This window comes from Danio rerio, chromosome 5 (genome assembly GCF_049306965.1).
Source record: "Danio rerio strain Tuebingen ecotype United States chromosome 5, GRCz12tu, whole genome shotgun sequence".
NCBI classification, from domain to species: Eukaryota; Metazoa; Chordata; class Actinopteri; order Cypriniformes; family Danionidae; genus Danio; species Danio rerio.
The window spans coordinates 13,065,525-13,080,000 of NC_133180.1; the positions used below are offsets into that span (position 1 = coordinate 13,065,525).

General features: G+C 36.4%; 1 protein-coding gene across 7 annotated transcripts in view; it reads right to left on the bottom strand.

The window, feature by feature from the left end:
* ksr2 (kinase suppressor of ras 2) overlaps nucleotides 1-14,476 on the bottom strand; it is a 216,187-nt gene that overhangs the window by 64,502 nt on the left and 137,209 nt on the right. For 2 of the 7 annotated variants that reach the window (XR_012406063.1, NM_001423542.1), the window contains 4 exon segments: nucleotides 11,646-11,729; nucleotides 9,560-9,645; nucleotides 6,247-6,264; nucleotides 2,820-2,929 (listed from right to left, as the gene is read on the bottom strand). Coding sequence is in view for 6 of the 7 variants with exons in the window: in NM_001423542.1 (NP_001410471.1) it covers nucleotides 2,820-2,929; nucleotides 6,247-6,264; nucleotides 9,560-9,645; nucleotides 11,646-11,729 (298 nt within the window). In the remaining variant the exon portion in view is untranslated. 7 annotated transcript variants of the gene reach the window in all.

Sequence of the window (14,476 nt, forward strand, 5' to 3'; positions counted from 1 at the left end):
GAAGTGTGAGTGCTCTGAATCGGGCTCGGGCACATTTTGTTTATCTAACTGGATATATTTGGGGTGTGCTTCCCTAAAGCATTGTTAGCAACCTCTGCCTGGTCATTTTGTTTTCCTATTAATTGCAACCGTAGTTGCTTTGGTTGGTAATTTTGACTCAGAAATTCATTTGTGCCACACATTTCTTGTCAGTTTTGACTTAGCAATTCATTTGTGCCGTTCACTACTCCAAAGAGGGAATTATCAGTAAAGTAACTTAAGGTTTGATCTGTTCATTAAACAAATCTATTGTATAACATGCCAGTTGTTTTGGCTACCTCATAAAAAGTGTGTTTGGATTCGTTTTGAAGCTTGGAATCTCATTCATTTGTCTTACATAGTATTTCATTCATTTATTCAATTTCCTTCAGCTTAGTTACTGATTATCAGGGGCCACCACAGTGGAATGAACCGCCAACTATCCTGGCATATGTTTTATGCCCTTCCAGCTGCAACTCAGTACTGGGAAACACCCATACACTTGCTTTTAACAAACAAACTCACTACGGGCAATTTATGAGTTCTATCTCTTTTAACAAACAACAACAATCCATTTCTCAATGTATGTGTTTCAATATGCTTTAATGTGGTATAGCAGCTAAACTGTATTTTTATATTATCTTAATTTTCTATTTATTATTAATATTATTAATTTTTTTTTCATAAGGCATGTGTTGCGGACCTCTTGGCCAGGTCACCCTTGTAAATGAGATCTTGATCTCAATGTTTTTTTTTTTTATCTGGTTAAATAAGGAAACATATATATATATAATTTTGTTAATTCAAATTCACCTATAGTGCACATCTTTGGACTGTGGGGGAAACCAGAGCACACAGAGAAAACCTATGCGACATAATATTTCAAAGGATTTAAAAATATTTATATTAAGTTACTAAACCTAAGTAATATGTGACGCTGAACCACAATAGAAATAGTGGCAATAATAAAAATAAATAAATAAATAGGTCAACTATTCGAATGAGTCAAAATTTTATTTTCATTTTATGCCAAAAATCATTGGAATATTAAGTAATGATCATGTTCCATGCAGATATTGAGTAAATTCCCAACGGTAAATATATTCAAACTGCATTCTTGATTACAATTTTTTTTGATAAGTTGCTTAATTTGCAATGGATTGCTAAGTTGCTTCATTTGGGCAATTTTAACAGGGTTTTTATTTAAAACCTCAGATTTCAATTTTTCTTTTCAGCCAAATATTGTCCAATCTTAATAACAAACCACACATCATTAGAAAGCTTAATATTTTTAAAAAGTTATTTTCTTTCGGCTTAGTCCCTTTTTTACCAGGGGTTGCCACAGCGGAACGAACTGCCACCATATGTTTTACACAGTGGATGCCCTTTCAGCTGCAATTCATAACTGGGAAACACCCATACACACTCACACACACTCATACACTATACGACCAATTCAGTTATTTAATTCAGCTAAAGCGCATGTCTTTGGACTGTGGGGAAATCCGGAGCACTCGGAAACCCACGCCAACATGGGGAGAACATGCAAACTCCACACAGAACTGCACACTGGTCCAGCCAGAACTCGAACCAGCGACCTTGTTGCTGTGAGGCTACAATGCTAACCACTAAGCCACTGTGCCCTTTTTTATACGTATTTTTATATTCAGCTTTTAGACAATGCATCAATTTCCCCCCCAGAAAACGGCATTTGTGATAGTTTTGTGGTCCAATTTCTGGTCACAAACACATTTCTAATTTCTTGTCAAAACATGTTGCATGTTGGTCACAATGTCACGATCACCAGCGATCTAACAACCGAAGATTGCTGGTAAAAACTCACAAACACATGAACTACAAATTTGCCATGTTATGGACTACATATTCAGTCATGCAACAAACACACCTGCTCCAAGTCACCAGTGATTGCAAACACTCACACAGCTGAAGCTGCTCACAGATTGATTACTTGGACTATAAGAACAGCACAAACACACACAATGTTGCTGAGTCTTATTTACTGTATAGTGACATTACAATGCGGTTTCCTTTGTCTTGCTTCGTCGTCTACTTCACTGTTACACACAACAGTCACAATCTCATACAACAACGGCCAAATCTCGTATTGATTTTAAGACATTGATTTTAACATATAAAGCAGTTCATGGTTCTGATCCGGGTTACATTTGTGACTTGATATCTATTTCCTTTCCCTCTCACTGTCGATCCTCTGCCTTGGGTCCTACACTGTTTCAGCCTCGTTGTAAACTCAGCACCATGGGAGGTAAGGCATTCTCTTACCGTGCACCAAAACTTTGGAATGATCTTCCCACAAACATTAGGAATGCTGGTTTTAAGAAGCTATTTAAAACTCATCTTTTTAGGACTGTTTTTTATTTGTGATATCTCTTTTATTCTTAGTGTGTTTTTACTGTATTCTTTATTGTTTTACTGTGCTTTGCTGTTTTTACTGTCTTGTAAGCACTCTGGGTATTAAAAAAGTGCAGTATAAATAAAATGTATTATTATTATTATTATTATTATTATGTGTTTTGCAGTCTGTAGTTGAATCCATTTTAAAAGTAACCTTCCCAGCCCTGCGTGTTTTCCAATAAACAAACAAGGTGTGCGCCAAAAAAAAGAGAGAGAAATGTTGTTTGGATTTTGCATGCATGCCAAGTTATTTCCATAAAAAGCAAAAGCACACAGGAAGGACCTGCAGCACCACAATCTACCCGATTGTAATAATGTTGACAGTGTAACCGGGCTGAGGTGTGTTTGCTCTGTGTAACTCATCTTACCTTGTTGATTTTGTTGGTCTTGGGGAGCGTCTGGCTGATGTGCAGGTCTGAGTACCTGAGGGGGTTGTTGATGTCACACGGCACCGACTCGGTCCTGACCAGCTGACGGGCTGAGAGAGAAACAGCAGAGTATCCACGGTAACGGGAGCCAGTTGTCACGGAAACAGGACAACTCAGAAAAGTCTTGTCACATTTTAATGGAGGAGCCACTAAACCATGTATTATGTACAGTATATGTGAGAAGTAGCACATGTATGACATGTATGGAAATTCAACAGCGGGGCATATCAAATATAGTTTTTTTTTTACTTTTTCCAGCATAAAAAACTACACACACACACACACACACACATATATATATATATATATATATATATATATATATATATATATATATATATATCAGTTCATATATAGATCAGTTACAGTTTGAAAGCTAGATTGTAGTAATTAGGTGTGTAATATACATTGTTATACTGAGATACCACAGTATAAATTAGGGATGCACAATATTTTGGCAGCTATATTGTTAATGGCCAATAAATGCTATTTTTAAAATTATCGTTATTGGACCGATGTCTAAATAAGGCCGATATCTTTAAGCCGACAAATTACGTAAATGTACAGAACTGTCTGCCTCGCGCATGCACATTGTTTATTCCATCAAGTATTCCTGGGCGCTAATAACTTGATAGAGTGTCATTGTGTATTTTGGTTTAAATCACCTCAAGAAAAACATTACTTGTGTAAACATAATAGCAGCGATGCACACGCGCTAAACAACTTGTTGGGTTGTTTGTAATTTAATAGACCAATTACCAACCTACGTCACACATGACGTCACACGGGTCCCCAGTTGCAAAAAACAGACAGGCTACAATGGGAAAGATGTCATGTTTTGCGGTAGGATGCCGAATTCGAGTCCAAAAATGGAAAACTTAACTTTTACCATACACCACACACTGCTTTAATACCGACTGCAGACGTCTTTGGCTAAATGGGAGCTAAATAAAGTGAGGAGCTAATTAGAAATGCTGGACTCATGTCATATCAGGTCAGTTCACGCTATGCTGAATCAGACACATCACTCGTTTTTGATTGCAGAAATGATTTTAGCAAAAACAGTTACATGTGGTTAATTAAACTGCTGACACTGAATGCTAATAACGAAACGTGAAAGTTATGTTTATTAAGGTAATTGGTTTTATATTCACACATTCATTCAGTGACAACTTGTGACAAACTCCCTATATTGTTTACCACGGCACTTTGAATATTCGGTCTGAAATAACCTGCAAGTGTGACTTGAAAACAACATTAACACTGTTTATTTGACTGTGAACATGTTGTACTTTGATAGTCATTGGCTGTTGCTAATATGATTTCGCTATTAAGAGTTTTCAAATAATACTTTAATGAAATTATATTATTAAGGAGAAAGTCTGAATGTGCAAATATAAAACCAACTTTACCTCTATGTGTAGGTTCACATACCCTGCCGTACAGGTGAAGTTCACTGTCAGAATGCAGTCGTTTTGCGTGTTGGTGATTAATTACCCAGGCCTTGTAGAACGTTAGCTCCGTCTTGTTTCCTTGTCTTTGGCTAGGCGGAATCTCTGTGTTTAGCTCTTGAATCTGGTCATCATGGAGCAATATTTATTGCACATGACCTCAAAGAACAACATTGTTGGCATTCAAAGACTTGTAGATCTTTAACTTCTCTCTTGTAAAATCACTCGGAGCTTCATTGAGATTGTATATTTTGAGCTGGATGCTCGGTCACTTCGTCTTATCCAATATTCATTGGCAGGGTGCTATCGCAAATGGAGCTGTCAGATGAACGCCGCTCGCTTTAACGTTAATTTTGCTCTATCACTGTGCTTGTCACTGGGTGACAAGCTGTTATAATATGCTGTAAGCATTATGTAAATAATATATATAATATGTAAGTAATATATCTTATTTCTAAGTCAAAAACAAACTCTGCACTGCATCTGATGTCATTCCCTCACTGTAAAAGCTAGCGCTCCCGATTGCTTTCTGCCACCTTCCTGCGCGCACATCCTGAATGTTTACAAACATGGTAATTGGTCTATATGAATATTTGTTCTTATCAACGCATTGCTTGCCATGTGTTGTTGATGTAAGATTGTGTTCAGTTCGATTGGCATATTTATAATGATTATTACGAGTGCTTGTGATGGCTATTGCCACACACACACACACACACACACACACACACACACACACACACACACACACACATACATACTGACTAGTGAACCATCAGAGCCTTCATAGCATCAGGGGAGAGGTTTTCCAGTCATTGAATTCAGCATAGGGGTTTTTAACTCACCGCCACATTTTGTATTTATATTATGCGCTGTGTTTGTATAATGGAGGCAGCTGGCCTCCGTTACATTTGTCTTAAAGTCATCTGTGCTCAATGCTCAGGTGCTGTATCAAAATCTGACTCCGAGGACAAATCAGGCTCCATCACACAGCGCCTTCAGTTAGTTTCAAACTCCCAGCGGTTTATCATAAACCTTTCATCGATAAGTTTTCTCGAAATTGACAGCAAGAACAGCTTGTCTGATTGACAAGCAGCACCTATATGTAAACGTTTTTTGTATGATGCAATTTCCTAAGTAATGCAATCTGTATTTAGCTTTTCGCTTGTAGGGTGGCTTGTAACTGCAAAAACACCCCTTAAAACACCTTTTTGGAAATTAAATATTTCTACATAAGTACAGAGTGTTAAGTGTTGACTAAAACATATGCTGGATAAGTTGGCTGTTCATTCAGCTGTGGTGACCCCTGCTTAATAAAGGGACTAAGCTAAAAAGAAAATGAATGAATGAATATTGCTGCTTTTAACTAGTATTTGATCAGATAAATGTAGACTCTTATCTTAAGAGCATCTTTTAGACCCATGCTTTCATTTCTGCAGTGCAAAAATGCTTCAGTCAGCATGCAACTTAAATAAATAAGAATCTTATATTTAATGAAGTCATTTTTCTCTGGCTTAATCATTTATTTATCAAGGATTGCCACAGTAGAATGATCCACCAACTATTCCAGCATATGTTTTCCACAGCGGATGCCCTTCCAGCTGCAACTCAGAACTGGGAAACACCCATACACTTTCACATTCACACACACACACACTCATACACTACGACCAATTTTGTTTACCCAATTCACCTGTACTGCATGTCTTTGGACTGTGGGGGAAACCCACGGGGAGAACATGCGAACTTGGGACTCGAACCAGCAACCTTCTTGCTGTGAGGCTACAGTGCTAACCACTGAATCACCGTTCCACCCCAAAAATGCTTATACAATATTAGAATCCTCCCCAAATACAAAATGTAAGGTATAAAACAGAAAATAATGTGTTTAAGGAGCAACAAACCTTCTTCCTTACCTTGCGATGTTACTTGATCTGCGACATCACAAATGAGGTTAACATAAAGCAGTGAAAACAGAGAAAAAGAGAAAGCGAAACTAAGACTGAAGGAGATCCATAATGCTTGACAGAAAACAAGACAAATCATTTAGCACATTAACACAAAAGGTATGAGAAGCTATAACAATGCCAGTCTTTTAAATTGTTGCCACAATTATTCCCATTACATGCATTCATGCATTCATGCATTCGTAAACCAATTTTCAAAATGCAGTGTGTTTTAAAAACGATAACGTCAGTTATTAAATACATTAAATTGAATATAATGGCATTTCAAAGCTGAAAACTATAAAACACTGCAGTTTCTAAAATTAGATTTGAGTCATATTTAATGGTGTCATGATCACCAGCGATCTTGCATTTGCAGATCGCTGAAGAACTACAAATCTGCCACTTTAATGAACTACAGATCCCATCATGCACTTCACTCACACACCTTGCCCAGGTTCCCCCTGATTGCAAACACACACAGCTGAAGTTGTTCATGACTTACACTAACCAAGCCTTTCTGCGACCAAAATCATCTGCTACTCAGTAGGAACTGCATTTAAATTTAAATGTACTACTCGCCCGTTAGAAAAGTATGTTCTAAACAGTATGAATGTCAGTAGTATGAATGGAACTCAGACGTACTACATCTACCATTTTGTCATCATGACATGACCTACCCACATCAGTTGCGTCGCTTCACTCCCATTCATGAGTTCTCTCGTGGTGCATCATGGGATAACGTAGCATCCATTCGATGCAAACTTCAGAATCTCGCCGGAAGTAGTAGGTCATCCGGGTACTTCTCACATACTGTTTTTACGTGGCTCGCATACTGTTTTTAGTGTACTATATAGTATGGAAGTATGAAATTTCGGACGCAGCTAATGTGTAAGGATGGCTGAAGTAAAACTGACACAGTGTTGACATCCTGAAGCACAAGCGTTTGGAAACAATGCACCGAAGCACGATGCAAAACACTCAGGGGTGCGTTTCTGAAAACCAGTGTTGGCCAACTAAGGTTGCACGTTTTGTCGTTACAAACATAGTTTGTTGATTTGCCGTTTCCCAAATCCATCATTCCAACAAGCATTCACAAACTACACCTGTAGAGCTGTAGTTAGAAGCATAGTTCCTGGTTGTGTTCTATTCCCGGTTATCCCCCCTATGCCCTATTCCTTTTGAACGCTTCAAAATTTTAACTTGGAACTATTTAAAAAAAGCATTACGGTATTCTCTTTTAGGTGTAGTTTGCTTTCAAATGTTTATTTACAGTTGTTTAAGCGTTCTTCATCTTTGCAATTGCGTTCCCTTAACAGTGCACTTTGAACACAGCCGTGGCTCATAACGAAGCTATACTGTAGTTGACCTATTATTTAAAAGTGGAATATATGTTACGTGTCCAAAGCTTGTGAAAACAAAAATATATCAGACATCCCAAGTTGAGAAAAGTCATTTCCAAGGTGAATGTAGATGATTCACGGGAGTTTGCCTGAGCACAAGGGGAGCATGCGCGTCGTATGTGAGAGGGGCGAGTGTGCAATGTGTGTGATGAGCGGGGGATGGGAAGGGGTTGATTTCAGGGAGATTATCATTTGTTTGCAGGCATCCAGGAGTCTCCAGCATATGCAGAGAGACTTCCAGATGCCTGAAAACAAAAGATCAAAAAGATGACAACTGAAAATCATCTTCCTCTTCCCCGCTCATCACATATGTTGCGGGAGACTTGCTATGTCTGATATATTAACGTTAACGGATTTGATTTTTGGTAGGTGATTAATAAAGAAAAATGTAGCCAAAAATGTGTCAAATCGTAAAAGTAGACTTTACAATAAATAAAATCAAGTAAAAATAAATAAACAATAATAATAACAATAAAAAAGATAAATAATAATAAAATAATAATTATTATCATTATTCCCATTATTGGGTTGCAGCTGGAAGGGCATCCATTGGGTAAAACATATGCTGGATAAGTTGGTGGTTTATTCTGCTGTGGCGACCCCAGATTAATAAAGGGACTAAGCCGAAAAGAAAATGATGATGATTATTATTATTATTATTATTTAGGATTTCTTTAACTTCTTAATAAATGGTACTGTAAATTACAACCATTAACAATTTATATGATTTATATATGAGATTAAAATACGTGTTAGCTAGTTTAAGTTTTAAAATAGAATATGGATAATTTGCAATAATATTTGTAAAGAAAACATTGGCCCTATATGTGCTGTTTACATGTATTTTAATTAATATGTAAAATGAGTGCATGTTTTTAAGAAAATTTATATTGTTTTTTTTTAGTATGTGTCTTTATAAACATTTGCACAAATAATTATGGGGTTTTCCCCAAAGTAGTTGTTACTCCACTTTGTTCACAGCATCATTATGGGTGCTTTATGTTATAATTAACATGGTTCAAACTTTGATTTGCGGCAAAGCAACTACGGTTTTGGGAAACACTTGTCACTACGTCGATCTTTTCCTAAACGATGCATTACTATGATAGTTCAGCCATGAGTTATGTAGTTATTTCGGAAACGCACTCTAGGTCAAGTGATTAAAGTGTTTCAAAACACCAGGTCATCTGACTAAAGCGGTGCTAAACATCAGTCATTTGAGAAGCATTTCAAGAGTTCAAATCCTGACTTGTACAAATACTCTAAAATTATGACTTGATGTATTGTAAATATTGTTACATTTTTATCACAAAAACAAGACATATTCATTTACAAAGTGTTCATTCAGATGTCAGACCAATGTTAAAAAAACACATTATAAGAACAAAGCATCTAAAAAATAACATATATAGTTTCATCAGCCTTGATTCGAACCTATTAGTATTGCATGATAGTCAGGAGCCTTCACCGTTTCACTATATCACTTGTAACCTCAACTCTACAATCGGAAGTTTAATACCCAAGTTTGCTTAACTGTTTCTTTGCTGAAGCTTCCAGAGTAACACATAAAAATGACCACTAGGTGTCGCTGTAAAGACGGGTTTCAAAATACATCGAAGCTTCAACACATTTGCTTCAACTGTTTCATGAAGCCTCGCTTTGCCCACCACTACTAATGTGTGTGTGTTTGCAATCAGGGGGAATCTGGGCCAGGTGTGTGAGTGAAGTGCAAGATGGGACCTGTAGTTCATTAAAGTGGTAGTTCTCCAGCAATCTGCAAATGCTAAACCGCTGGTGATCATGACAAATGGCCTGCCTTGTGTGAAACATTAAGCATTTATTGACTGAAAAAAGCAAAGAAAAGATAAAAGTTTCAATACCTCTGAATGGTTCCCTACCTCCTCTATGGTATATGAGTAAATGACAGGGAGGCGCTTCTTTGGTGCATTTGTTGTGGCACTTCAATCTGACGAACAAAAAGCAAGCATGACAGAAATGTTTATTCGTTTGCTCTCGTAAAAGAGAAATCAATGAATATTCAAAAACAAGCAGCTTAAATATGCAGCCATTATTTTGAGGGTGTCAAAAGCCAGCAAGTATCTTAGTAACAAGATGCCACAGTCAAGGGTGGTAGAGTGGAAACTATTAGGCAGGTAATTTATTCAAATAATCTTTTAATGATAATGATAATTATGCTCAATTTGAATGTTCAGACGCTACTGCGGGCACAAAGTGTCTAGTGCTGAATCCTAAAGAGGCTGTGATACAAACTAAATCCTCAATAAGCGTATTATTAAGCTAAAATGCTGGTCATTTTCATTTTCATTTTCGGTATGATCATAAAAAACTGTTTAAGACTCAACAATAGGTATTGAGATTATATATATAATATATTATTACGTTATACAATAAGTTGCCTAATTACCCTAATCTGCCTAGTTAACCTAATTAACCTAGTTAAGCCTTTTAAATGTCACTTTAAACTGTATAGAAGTGTCTTGAAAACCATCTAGTAAAATATTATTTACTGTCATCATGGCAAAGATAAAATAAATCAGTGATTAGTTGATGTGATGAGTTATTGAAAAAATCTTCTCTCCATTAAACAGAAATTGGGGGGCTAACATCTGACATTTATAGTCTAAATGCTGAGTTAAGATTCAGTGTGTGCACTGAAAATAATGCTTTTCTTAATTAGATTTTTTGTGCAAATATAAAAAAATAAATTACTAAATCAAAAAAGAATTTTATAGACAAGCTAAAAATACAATATAATATTATTTAAACAAATAAAATGCCAAATTAAGTGAGTTTTTTTTTTCTTAGTTAAATACTGTGTAATTTACAAAAATTGTTAACAGTGTATAATTGTGCATAATGACAAAAAAAGTCAATATTATGGCTTACTTGCAACACTTAATTACAGTATGTCAACCTGTTGGGTTTTTGACTTTCTGAATGTGGTACATTCAAAAAAATATTTTGCTGCATGTTCGAACTACTTATCTAAAATGAGCTGATTCAACACAACTCTTGAGTTTTTGGGGGACCACTTAATTTTTTAGCTGCAATCCACTTAAATTTGAAAGCAAGCTTAATCAATTTGTGTTGGGACAACATAAATTGTGTGGAGCGCAGCATTTCTATAAAGTGCATTTAATGTCAAAATTATTAATTGTATCATAATACAATAATGTAATATTATGGTATAAAAATCCAGATAATAACATAGCATCTAAATTATGACTAAAAGCCAAAAATGTTCAGAAATTCTGGCTTATATAAAAAACAATTGTAAATTGTTTAATAACATAATCATTATAATTATAATTAGCACATAACAAAAATGGAATAAAAATATTAATTTATAAATATATATATATATATATATATATATATATATATATATATATATATATATATATATATATATATACATATACACATATACATATATAGGATAGAATAAAAGCAGTTTTTATCTTTTTGCAACCATTTTAAGGTCAAAATTATTAGCCCCCTTTAAGCTATATATTTTTTCAGTAGACTACAGAACAAACCATTGCTATACAATAACTTGCCTAATTATCCTAACCTGCCTAGTTAACCTAATTAACCTAGTTAAGCCTTTAAATGTCACTTTAAGCTGTATAGAAGTGTCAAAGAATATCTAGTCAAATATTATTTACTGTCATCATGGCAAAGATCAAATAAATTAGTTATTAGAGATGAGTTATTAAAACTATTATGTTTAGAAATGTGTTGAAAAACATCTGCTCTTTGTTAAACAGACATAAAAGCATAAAACACAAAACATAATTCTGCCTTCAACTGTGTATTGATTGTAATTATGAGGTGAAAAAATTCTAAATTATTATGTTCTATTATTATTTTAGTTTTGAAATTTTTAATCTCAAAATTTAAACTTAAAATTTTGTTTAATTGTTTGTTGTCATTAACACTTACTTGCAGTTTTTGCATTTTAATCCGAACAGCATTCCTTTCCCGCACACGATACATGTCTGCGACATCCAATACTTTGTAGAAAACCTGCAAAATCAAAGATAAGAGTCGTCATTCACTACCGAGCCCTTTTTGACATACTTTCCCCAGAAAAAAAATCAAATTTCATCCATTTTTAAAATGCATGAGGCCATATGGGTTTGTTTTGCTTCGCTGTCAAACTATTAGCAGATGGTTGTGACCTTTTGACGAGCACTCCTAAACTCTTCAGATGAAAGAGCGAATGTGTCACATTTGCCAAATAACCTTTTCAGCGGCGGACAGATATGTGCGAGCGTATGCCCAAAGTAATTCTCAATTCACAGTCATTTGATGGTAATCGAGTATCTCTCAGAATCTCCTTTGCGCTCAACACTTGACAAATACACGAGAGGACAAAGGCCGCACGGATGCATTGCCGATTGTTCATCAGAACGCCACGCAAGGTGCACTCTTTTTTTTCCACCTCCATCTATTTCTGTTTACCTTTTTTCGCCCGTTCTCCACAATGAAAGGGCCATTCAGATCCGCGGCAATAGAGTTCCTGTGAAGGGTCGCTGTGCATTTGCCAATCTATTTCTCTGATCTGAACAGAAGCTGACGGCTAATAGAATATGACTAATGGGCTCTGACAGTGTCAAAGTGTCTTCATTAGATTGAAGCCATGCCGTCTCATAAAAGTAGAGGCTGGTTTTGGTTACGCAGCTCACATCAGCCGTGGCCATCTCGGTTTTAGAGAGCGCTTCCATTTATTTTCATGCCTGCGTTTTGAGACTGTGGCAGATGTCCATCTGTTATGACAAGCAGACATTGATGTACACAGCCAAAGTACCGGCAAGAGCAAGAAATTTAAATATTGAGAACTCATATGTCGAGGAAGAGGCAACACGGAGGCTCAGTGGTTAGCACTGTCGCCTCATAGTAAGAAGGTATGTTCACTACCGGCTCAGCATGTTCTCCACGTGTTGGCGTGGGTTTCCTTTGGGTGCTCCGCCCAACAGTTCAAAGACATGCACTACTATAGATGAATTGGGTAAACTAAATTGGCCGTAGTGTATGAGTGTGTGTGTGAATGCGAGAGTGTATGGGTGTTTATCAGTACTGTTTTGCAGCTGTAAAGGCATCTGTTGCGTAAAACATATGCTGGAATAGTTAACAGTTTATTCCGCTGTGGCGACCCCTGATAAATCAGAGACTAAGCCACAGGAAAATTAATGAACTATTGAATTAATGAATGAATTAATGAATGAATACAATGAACGAAGTAACGTTGAGAAAGTTGTTGAGGCTTTTATTTTAGTGTAGGGGGCGGGGCTATCTTTTTGCACATAATTCCATTGTAGTAAACTAATAGTAAGAGGGGCGTGGTTAAAAATACTGTCAATCAAACTGACGTCATCAGAGAAGGACCGTCTTTCCAAACGTGAAAGCAAATCGTCAGTCTGTGATTAAAGATTATTAAAACAAACCTGCATTTCAGTTGATTAAATTGCATGGATTGATTGTTCCCCTAAAGAAAGAAGAATGAAGAATGTGCGCTAGCAAAATAAATTTTGATTTCACCTGAACTTTAATGAATGGGATAAATTGCAACACTTATTATAGTGGAATAAGCCCTGCCTTCTTAAAAAAGACAAGCCAATCAACAGTTGGTAAAGGAATGGGTTGTATACAGGCTATTTGAATTAAATATAATATTATTGTATAATAAGACTTGGGTGCAATCTAAGGGGGAGCAAGGGGGTGCTCGGCTCCCCTAAATAAATAAATCTGAAAACATGAATTGTGAAATTTTAAGGGGTCTCAAAAAATATTGACAATGTGTTATTTTGAAGAGCAGTTTCATGCACTTGATCATCAATGATCATCAAGTGCAAAAATATCATTCATTCATGCATGCATGACGGCGGTTTACACCTCACTTATAATAAAAAAGATAACTCCACATGCTATTCTTGTCATGAGCATCAAGGTGTGGGGGCGCTGAGGAGCAAAGTCTATTCATGTCAAAGCCTGACAGCCAGATGCTTTCATATGGATGTTGAAACTGCTTATTCATTTTCCAAACACAAATGATGTGAACTTGTGTTTCGTTTTATTTGCTTCATACAGTAGGCCAATAGGATGTTGTTGTTTTAAACACAGTGACATTGCTGTAAACATGTATGACAATTAAGCTGAAAGCAGGGACAAAAAGCATCCACTTTCAACTGTGTTTCTTTCATTTTCAAATTCACGATAGTGTTTTACACGCTCCTCACGTGAAAAATTTAACTACATGCCGCAACGGCGCAAAGCTCTGTGATTGATTGGCTTGGTACCGGTGACGAGTGTGGGTGGTGCTGAGAGCCGCGAGAATGACGGAGCGAGTGTTTGCAAGTGTCGAGTCCCCTGAAGGAGCTTCAGATGGATACTTTTGTTTTGTGTTTACCTTATGATTAATGTCGTTGATGGTTCCCGACTCTGAATGAGCAAGTTTTAGCTACTTGTAGCATTCAGAAAAAACAAAATACATATGAAGAAACTTGACACAGAGGAACATAAAATTCTCAGTGCCAGCCAGCGTTTCGGAAGTGTTATTGCAGAGCAACACAAACAGAACGCAGAACTATAAATGCAAAACTATGCACAAGGCATGCGCCGTGGGTCACGCCGATCACTCGGCACAGAAGTAAAAATCAGCAAGAGGTGAGCCACAGTGAGGACTAAACAAGTGCGCTTGACACAGTAGTATAAATCAGCCTTTAGACCTAAATCATGGGCGAGAATTCTTACAGTATCTTCATGAATCATTA